We start from the raw sequence: 10,024 nt of genomic DNA on the forward strand, positions 1-10,024 counted from the left end.
ATTGATCTAAGCGCTGACTGTTCCTGTACTAATGGGGTTAGTCGTGTTAGATTGCCCTGTATTGTACAAAAAACAACCTTTTTGAACCAGAGACTGGACACATGCAGAACGATTGAATCCAAGAGAAAATAACATTTGTTGTTATCATAGTCATAATAATAATTGTAATATATATGCATAAACAAATATGTCGCCGGACGCACTGATAGCTCAGCCCGTTTGCTTCCAGCAGTGTGGTCACGCTAACATAGGTGGCGGTAATGTCCCTATGGACTTCTTGACAGACGCAAATTAAACCGAAGAAGAAGAAGATCCGCAGTAGAAGCAGGAGCTCACGTACGCCTGGCGAGCAGGCGCTATGGCAGGCAGTAGACTAGAGAGGTTTGGAACTGTATTCACCAGGTAAGATGTTTGAATTTGGATGCGTTTGGTAGCTTTGGAGCGAAGAGTTGCTGTCTGCGTCATTAGGCTGCTTAACACTGTCCATCGTTATTAGACCTGAAGAGTCTAATTTGTAGAAAACAAGTTAATGTTATGCGCATTGAACCAACATTAGTTAATGCAGATTCTGACGCTTACTTGTAACCTTACTTACCATCAGTCAGCACGTACATGTACATACATGAGTTAGCCGTGTTTTCTAAGCTTACGCTAACTGTAAACAAAAGCGAAACAAGCCTTAAACACAGATCACGACAATGACAGTCGTTTTTCAAGAGCATAGCCCAGGGCCACGAGTGTAGGTTAAAATACGGGTGACGTCATACACATGCGACAAAAACAGCTATGGGCTTGTTCGAGATGATATATTTTGCCCAGATCCGAGCGCCTGTTGGTTTTTGTTATTGTCGCCGGTTACCGTTCTGTGCTCCTATCTGTGGTCCCTGCTACTTCTGTTTTACGCGCAGTTCATCTTGAATAAGACTGTTGTTTGAGAGGAGTCCGTCAGGTGAGGTTATGTGGAAGTTAGGTTGTAGCATCTGGTGTCTTTCTTCTTCGTTTGATACCTGTTAGGCCAATGAAGCTAATTAGATTACTAGTATAACGTTTCGACCCAAGTCCGGATGGCTCAACTTTCACATAACCTCACCTGACTGGCCACGAATCTTCAAGAACACATAGCCATGTTTTTATCTTCAAAACTCTTGTCAGAAAGTTCCCCTTTGTCCAAAAATGGTCTCGAACTGTGACACTTGAGTGAAGAAGTTTGATTATACTTTTGTTTGCTCTTTTGACTTTTTTAACATTACTGCCACTTTAAATATTTCTATGATGGTGTAATTGACAGGGTTCGGGATCTGATGCGCTCTGGAGTCTTAAAGCCAGCAGAGAAGCCCATCTGGTATGACGTGTATGTGGCATATCCACCAAAGAGGGCCCCGGTTTACGTGAAGCCACTTACCAGACCAAGTCCCAAAAACGCAAATACTGTGCCTGAAATTTTCTACAGCGAGGATAAAGTAAGAGCGTAAGTCAGCTACTCACTGGAATGACAGTGGAAGCTGTATTTGATTTAGTGCAATGCATGACAACATTGTGGCTTAGTTATTTCACAGTTAAGCCATCATCATCAAGTGTGTCCTTGAGAAAGACACTCCAAACTAGTTCCCTGGGCGCCGCACTGTGGCAGCCTACTACTCCCCTTAGGGATCCCAATGTGGGATCAATAAAGTTCAATTATTAAATTATTATTATTGTATGTGTTCCCTTTAAATTTACCAAATGCATACGATTCTCACTGTTCCATATAAGTCTGGTAATTCAAAAGTACCAGGTTTGAATTATCAGACTTGGTTTTATTTGCACGAGTACACCTGAATTGATCAAAATCAGTAAATGTTATTTTTATTTATGTATTTTTTTATCATAACTTGTGTGCCCTTCAGGAAGTTCTATGAGCAGTATGGGACTGGTCCTCGGCCTCTAGATCTCTCTAAAGTGAACTTTATTTCTACATGTCAGAGGTATGTTTACAGTCATGTGAAAAAATTAGGACACCTGTGTATTTTGTCAAATTTTTAATAGGTTTGTTTTATCTTGTTATCTTGTTTAACAATACAGAGAGATTAAAGTAATATAACTGAACAATCAAAACTGCCTATTGCAACTGAGGAAGAAGATAGGACACCCTAGCCCCTAATAGCTAGTGTTACCTCCTTTGGCTGATATAACTGCAGTGAGAAGCTTCTTGTAGCCATCTATCAGACTCTGACATCAGCCAGAGGTAATTTTACCCCACTCCCCAATGAAGTATTTTTTCTGCTGCGAGATATTTGGGAGGTTTCTTGCATGTACAGCCCTTTTCAAGTCACCCTACAACATCTCAAAGGGGATTCAGATCTGGACTTTGACTTGGCCATTCCTGGACTCTTCATCTCTTTCAGCCAGTCTTTGGTTGCTTTACGCTTTTATGTTTTGGGTCATGGTCATGGTGCATGGTCCAGTTCCATTTCAGCTTTAATTTCCTAACAGATGGTCTCACATTTTCTTCAAGCACCTTCTGATACACAATAGAATTCATGGTTGAATCTATGATGGTGAGCTGACCATATCCTGCTGCAACAAAGCAGCCCCAGTTCGTGAAACTTCCACCCCATGCTTTACAGTTGGTATCAGGTTCTTTTCCTGGAAAGCTGTGTTTGGTTTATGCCAAACATGCCACCTGCTCTGATGTTTATATAATTCAATTTTAGACTCATTTGTTTAAAGAACATTATTCCAGAAGTCCTGGTCTTTGTCAATATTCTCTCTGGCAAATGTCAATCTGGCCTCGATGTTTCTCTTGGAGAGCAAAGGTTTCCTCCTTTCACACCTCCCATGCAGGTTAAAGGTGTGCAGTCTCTTTCTGATTGTAGAGGCATGCACTAACATCAACAGTAGCTGGTACCTGCTGTAGTTCCCAAGACAATGTTTTAAAGTTTTTGGAGACTTCTTTCAGCATCTTATGGTCTGCTCTTGTGGTGAACATGCTGGGGCGACCAGACCTGGGCATGTTTACAGTGGTTATGAACGCCCTTCTTTTGTAGACTGTCTTCTGGACAGTGGATTGTCTGATTTCAACATCTTTCAATATCTTTTTAAATTCCTTACCAGACTCATAGGATGCAACAATATTTTTTCTAAAGGCCTCTGCCAGCTCTTTTGCTCTCACCATGGTGCTCACTCTCACTTCAACAGTCAGGAGCACACCAAACTAAATTTCTGATTGGGCAAGCCTAATTCAGAATGTAATTTTAAGCAGGAATACATGTGATGGTGTCCTAACTTTTGACTCAGTTAGAATTTGCATTTTGTGAAAATTACATTTTATAGAAAACCCCATCTTCAATTTTAATTGCTTAGATATATTGTTTTAATCTCTTTAAATTAAATATTTATATATCCAAAAAGGATGCAAAAATGTTATAAAATACACAGGCTTTCTTAGGGTGTCCTAATTGTTTTCACATTACTATAGTTGTGTTTTTGGAAAATTTTGATGTATAAAGCAAATTTCACATGAACTTACTACTAACTTGTATGAACTTGTACTGTATGTACTAGACTGTACAGATACACAGGAAGCAGGAATTGTACAGATTGATGGCGGTAAGAAGGATCTCTGGTGTCGTTCTGTGGAGGACCTAATACTAATCAGCCTCTGGCTGAAGGTGCTCCTCTGTCCAACCACCACACTGTGTAGGGGGGGGGTGGGAGGTGTTGTCTAGGATAGAGAGGAGTTTGACCAGCATCTTCCTCTCAGCTACAGCGTGTAGAGTATGATGTCCAAATATTTTACAAGGCAAGCTTTAGTCAGCGTTTCCACTTTGTGTCTCACCTCCTCTCTCTCTAGTTCTAGAACATGCTTGAAAACCTGCATATGTCAGAAAAATGTGACGTTAATACAATAATGTTGAATTCATAAATTGATGTAGTTTCTATGTATTTTAGTGAAATCCATTTTGTGTAAATATCATTCCCCAGGTTTGTAGACAGGTACATGGAGTTAAAGAGCCACAATGAGCAGTATGACACTGCTCTGTTTGAGGAGACGGGGAAGGCTTTACTCCAAGATGGCATTGTGCTTCGGCGGAGAGGATTTCCTGTAGTAGACTCTCTTCAAGTAAAAGTAATAAGAGTTTACAATCAAACAATATGCATGTGTATGTGTGTATGTGTGCACGTGTGTATGTGTGCACGTATGTGTGTGTGCGTGCGTGCGTGTGTGTGTGTGTGTGTGTGTGCGCACACACATACACATACACATACACATTGTATATTTTGTTTGTCCTGCAGGTGGTTGCAGAGCCCAGGTCTGTTGGCTGAGCAGCAGTTGGTTGACACCAGCAGCAAAGAGTAAGCGGATCCCACGATACAGAGCTGAGCAGCAGATTTTTTTGCTCCAGACCCTGACCTGGCACTGACTTAGAGAAGCCCTGGAATTGCTGGTCATAAAAGCACTTTTATGTCAACATTCATCTTCATTTTTGCTGCACTGATTCCAAGACATCCAGCACCACCACCAGGATGTTGTTAGTAAATGATCACTGCTCAGTGCATTGAATGATATAAGTCTGCAAATAAAATTAAAATCCTCTTCATATCTTGATGGATTAGGATTTTTTTAATTGCTTATTCAGTGATTGGCTGTTCAGCTAACAAAGTGTGTCTACTGAAAAAAGTAAAGTGTCAATTGTTTATAAAATACGGGTGCATTTTCTTAAAACAATCACTGCTGCAATTAGGTGATACTCCAAGAAAACTAGACCGCCAAGGATCTGTTGTTAGCATATCATGCTAAAAGCATTTTGTCAATTCCCATTCAGTTAGTTTGGGATTGGTACAAGGCAAGGTTTTTTTCTGACTTTTAATTTAAGCATCTTAATTGAGATGAGTTTCATTGTTGAGTATGGCTGAAGTCTGTGCATCAGAAGCTGTGTGTGTGTGTGTGTGTGTGTGTGTGTTATCTGTCTTTCAACTAAATAATGGAAGGACAAATAATGAGTGTTTTAAACAACCTAGAAGTCTATAATTAAGACAAATCATCAGTGTTGTAATCTGGAGCATCTGGCCTCTTTTTTGGATGTGGTCATATTTAAGAAACTATATAGATAACACAATGTACGGTACCTCTTCAAAGATACAAGTCATCATCTGTAGAATGACACATGACCTTTGTCATTGTGACTGGTTCTTTTCTTATAAAGTGACATAAAAATATGGTGTATTTTCTGAAAATCTGTCAATTCAATGAAAGAAATGTGTCTTCTGCTCTTCTTTAATAATGATGAAAACCAGGTCTAAGCAATCTTTGTATGTTAGCCAATAGGCATACATTCAAAAAGAGAGGAGAGCGCGATGCTGTGAGAGAACGCGAGACTCTGCGAGAACAGCACGAGGAATTCAACAAGGCGGCGCATCTTAACATTCTGGATAACACTGAACAACGTTTCGAGTACATCGACGAGTGCTTCCAGCGCCTGGTAATGGGGAAAAAGGACACGGCTCCAAACAAGAGGTCCCGTCCGTCTGACTCACCTGAGTCACCTGGAGCTAGCTCGGCGGACAAAAACATCACGGACATCCTGGGGCCCGTTTCAAGAAGGAGGTTTTGTTGAAACTCTGAGTTTGTTAACCCCGAAATGAGGAAAACTCAGAGTTTTCGGTTTCAGAAAGCGAGGTAACTTAAACCCGTAAAGCGGGGTAAGTTTAAGCCCGTTTCAAGAAGCGAGGTAATGGAAACTCAGAGTCAGTTACTATGGCAACTGACTCTGTGAACCAAACCTGGTCGGGAGCAGGTTTTATTCGGGAAACCCAGAGTTTCCTTCGGTCTCCGCCCCTTTTTAAAGTGAACAGTGTTTAAATACCTCATTTAATCTTTCAGTGCATTCATAGATTTCGCCTGTTTCCTTCACGCAGAGACCAAAATGTTCGTTTCTAGAGGATCTTGTAGATGAGGACGCTGTATTAATTCACACGGCATTGAATTTACGCCGCGAGAGGATTTTAACGCCACGAGTTAATTTTCTGTCATATCGCCGTGCATATTTATTTTAGCGGTACCGTTTTTATCGAGACTCCATACATACATTAATAATCTTATTCACCCATACGTCAAACACATCACCCATCGTGGCCGTGCTTTTACATCCGAACAGATTCTTTGTGTTGCGTTACGTTTTTTTTTTTTTTGCAAACGGTAGTTTTCTTTATAACATTGGAGATGCTGAGCAAATTAGTGAAGCCACTGTATGTAGAAAAGTTTGACCTCAAGCGCTTTCCTTGACACAAACTCCTTAAAGCCATTAAAGAGGAGTTTCACAGGATTGCAGGTATGTGGTAAGTAATTTGTTTCATTGAGGCTAATCTGAAAAATGATGATCAGTTAATAATCTCTTGCTGTGATCTGAAATAAACTGATAAATGTGCAGGTGCACTGACTACTCTTTCTAATGGTCACTGTAACTGACATCACATTGTTTACATCACCAAGATCATATGTGATGCTGCACATATCATAAACGTGAACATGAATATATCGTGAGTCAACCCTAAATAACAGGCTGCACTGTGGTAAGTACATGTATGTCCTATAGACTTATTTCAATGCATGCACTCACAATCACAGGAGCACTTCTATGCAGCACTAAAGTAATGTGAACTTTCTTCTAGGAGAGATTGACGGCTTTCTGCTGGAGATAGGGGTTAATGGCAGCCCACACTACTGACCCCTCACCCAGAACCTGAAGCAGGCCCCCAGCAGCGCTTTAATGTGGCCCTGCAGAACAAGAGCCCGGGTGGAAATGACCATAGGCCTGTTGAAAGCATTTCTTCAGTGCCTACGTCACCTCAGGGAAACACCTGAGAGGCCTGTGACATTAATGTGACATGTGTTGTTCTCCACATTATTGCAATTATTAGAGGGGAGCAACACCCTGCCCTACAAATACAAGACCCTGAGGAGACTCCTTCCATCACAGTGATCTGCAGAGTGGATGGACAGATTTGCTTTAATGTCTTAATCAACCATCACCACCACCACCAATAAAAGAAACTGAATAGATACAAATCATAATTTATTTGGTTTTCTTCATTTTCTACAAATACAAAGGCAATTGTTAGATTTTATGATTCTTCCAATAATTCATACAATTCACCTTTAACTATACACTCATCTCCAGCTTGTGTTTGGGAATTTCAATTTCTAGATCTGTCTTTTCAATCTGGCGGTCCAAGTATAACATTTCCTTGAGATTTATACAACTCCTTAACCAGTGACTGGAAATACAGAAGATTTAGAGTTACATGACATAGTTCCTTATTACTCTTACAGAATTGAACTCTGGCATTTACTGAACATCACTGAACTGTGTGCATCTGTGCAGCAGAATGTGACGGACCCTCCTCCTGCTGTTCTTCCACACTCTGGGACAGAAGGGAGATAAAAATGTCACTATACTTGGAGATCAAGTTACATCCTTTAGGCTACGCAACACAAACATCAGAAATCATGTGATGTGTAAAAACTGTATTAATATTACACTTTATAATACTGCTTATCATAATTTAAGCTTTATTTAGTATTTTACTTACAACGTCCTGGGCTTCTGTTGTGACAGGAGTCATATATTACCATCAGAATCTGTTAAGACCAACAAAGAACCCAACCCAGACTCTAAGAAATGGATGTATCAAAAGTAGCCTTCAAATATAATCAAATATACAGTATAGGAAGGCCTCTTACATTTTACAAATGCACTTGTATCCTGGGGAGTGACTGGTTCTGATGAACTCCCTCCAGGAATTCCTTCAGCCTCTGCTTTCCAGTGTTCAGGCTGAGGCCCTTCTCCTCTGCATGCGTCAGAGGTGGAGGTGCAGGTCCTCCACCAGTTGTTCTAGTCTCTGCCTTCTTTCTGTTGGCTGAGTAGAAGTCAAATGTTTAACTGTGTGAAAACATTTCAGCCATGTTGAAAATGCTACTGCACTGCTATACTCTGCATGCTATTTAGTTATTTAATATGTCAAATGTTGTAAAGTCAGGTAGTCTACACCCATGACATGATGGTGGTGCCTTACCTGTTTGAATTATGTTTTTACATTTCATTTTTAGCCACGTTCTTCTATGTCTGCAGGATTGCGCCTACATAAAAACTGAAATTAAATTCTTATATTATTACGTGTTTTGGGTAACTTTTAAAAACCTAATTAGATTAATGTAATAATTGCTCTCCATAAAACATATTGGATTATTGAATTATCATTACTTTACAAATCCCACATCAACCACAACAGGAATTTTAAAAATGCATAGACATAACACTGCACTTTTAATTCATACAAACATCGGTATTTTATGCAATGACTGAAGTAACTCCTTAGATGAGTGAAAAATTACTTTACTTTAACGAGTGAAATATAACAACAATACTAACATTATTTAGCATTTGAACACTGTATGATTAAAATGTAAACTTACGCATTGACTCGAGCAGCTATTTTCTTCCAAGCTAATTCTTTCTCTTTCGCCGCTGCAGCTGTGTTGGTTTTTCTACCGATATAGACTCATATGGTTGAGGTTTCATATCCATTTCCGGACCTCTTTTGTTGTGCTGTTGCCATGGTGACTCGTAATATCTTCACTCCATTGATCAGGGCTTTGTATCGTCGCGGCGCACACACTTAACTCTGAGTCAATCAACTCAGAGTTGCTTAAACCAACTATTTTCAGCTGTTCTGAAACCGAAAACTCCAGGTTTGCAAACTCAGAGTAAATCTACTCAGAGTTGAGTTTGTTAAACCTCCTTCTTGAAACGGGCCCCAGGTTAGGTTCACAGAGTAAGTTGCCATAGTATGACCTCATGACCTACCACAAGCACTGGTAGGTCATGAGCTCCCCTCTAGACTCCGTGATTTTTTGGAGCTAGTTTCAAGGCTCAGTCAGAGACTCAGAGCACGGGCGTCAGAGCATTTCATTCAGAGACCCTCCCCTCAGCAAAGGGGTTTTGGACCAAGGGAGGGCCGAGGCTCGAACTCACCTCGGCGCGCTTCACAAAGCGGGACTCCGGAAGGACCACATACTCCGTTCCCGGAGTTGTTCCCGGAACCTGCTCAACCCCAGAATTACGCTGAGCCCATGGAACTAGGGAAGCAGCGTATCAGCCAGGAGGAGGCAGCGACGTTAGCAGGAGGGGCTGTGCCTTTATTGTGGCAGAGAGGGTCATCGCAGAACAAACTGTCCGTCAAACTTTAGTGCGTGTCGACGGGAGGGGAGATGGACTGCCATTCTCTCTATGAACCAGACCATCCTGGACGTGATGGTGGTGGCACCTGGTGGGGTGCAGCTGGTACTGGCCTTTATTGACTCTGGCTCGCAGGGTAACTTTATGGACAAGGGGTTCGCACAGGGGTTGAGGTTGAACCTTCACCAAATTACCCATCATACGGAAACTGTTGAACTGCTAGTGTCATATTCGCTGGTGTTTAATGTTTATCATTGTCCTGATGTGCCGGTGGTATTGGGACTGCTGTGGCTTCATCTGCATGACCCACGGTTGAGGAGGCAACCACTCTCATCCTGGGGGAACCTGCCCTGCGTGAGGCCCTGGAACTCCCAGTCCCTGCGTCTCAGTCAGTCAAGTCGGGTCACGCTCAGGTTCCAGCCCAGTCGGGTCACGCTCAGGTTCAAGCCCAGTCGGGTCGCGCTCAGGCTCCAGTCCAGTCGAGTCCCGCTCAGGCTCCAGCCTTGTTCCAGCCAGACACGTCAGGCAAGCTCAATTCTTGCCCGGTCAAGCACGACCGTCCCAGTCGGCTCCAGTGGGGAGGCCATTCTAGCTCCTTTTGGCTCCAGTGAGGGGGCCGTTCTAGCTCCTGTCGGCTCCGTTGAGGAGACCGTTCTAGCTCCTGTCGGCCCTGAAGAGGTCATTCTAGCTCCTACCGCAATTCCTGCCGGCCTCCACGAGCCCCAGCTCCAGTTCCCGCCAGCCTCCAGGAGGGGGTCGCTCCAGTTCCTGATGGCCCCCAGGAGGGGGTCGCTCTAGCTTTTGTT

General features: G+C 42.2%; 1 protein-coding gene across 2 annotated transcripts; it reads left to right on the forward strand.

Moving 5' to 3' along the window:
- Positions 1-244: 244 nt before the first annotated feature.
- On the forward strand, positions 245-4,588 carry mrps23 (mitochondrial ribosomal protein S23). Of its 2 annotated transcripts, none has more exons than XM_029172175.3 (5): positions 245-402; positions 1,289-1,468; positions 1,887-1,964; positions 3,964-4,108; positions 4,276-4,588. In XM_029172175.3, exons 1-5 carry the CDS (start codon positions 359-361, stop codon positions 4,303-4,305), a joined length of 477 nt encoding a protein of 158 aa, XP_029028008.1. In that variant the 5' UTR covers positions 245-358; the 3' UTR covers positions 4,306-4,588. The 2 variants fall into 2 exon arrangements, with proteins under 2 accessions (XP_029028008.1, XP_029028009.1); XM_029172176.2 differs by lacking the exon at positions 245-402 and adding an exon at positions 819-949.
- Positions 4,589-10,024: the final 5,436 nt, after the last annotated feature.

The sequence above is a fragment of the Betta splendens genome, chromosome 13 (assembly GCF_900634795.4).
Source record: "Betta splendens chromosome 13, fBetSpl5.4, whole genome shotgun sequence".
Taxonomy (NCBI): domain Eukaryota; kingdom Metazoa; phylum Chordata; class Actinopteri; order Anabantiformes; family Osphronemidae; genus Betta; species Betta splendens.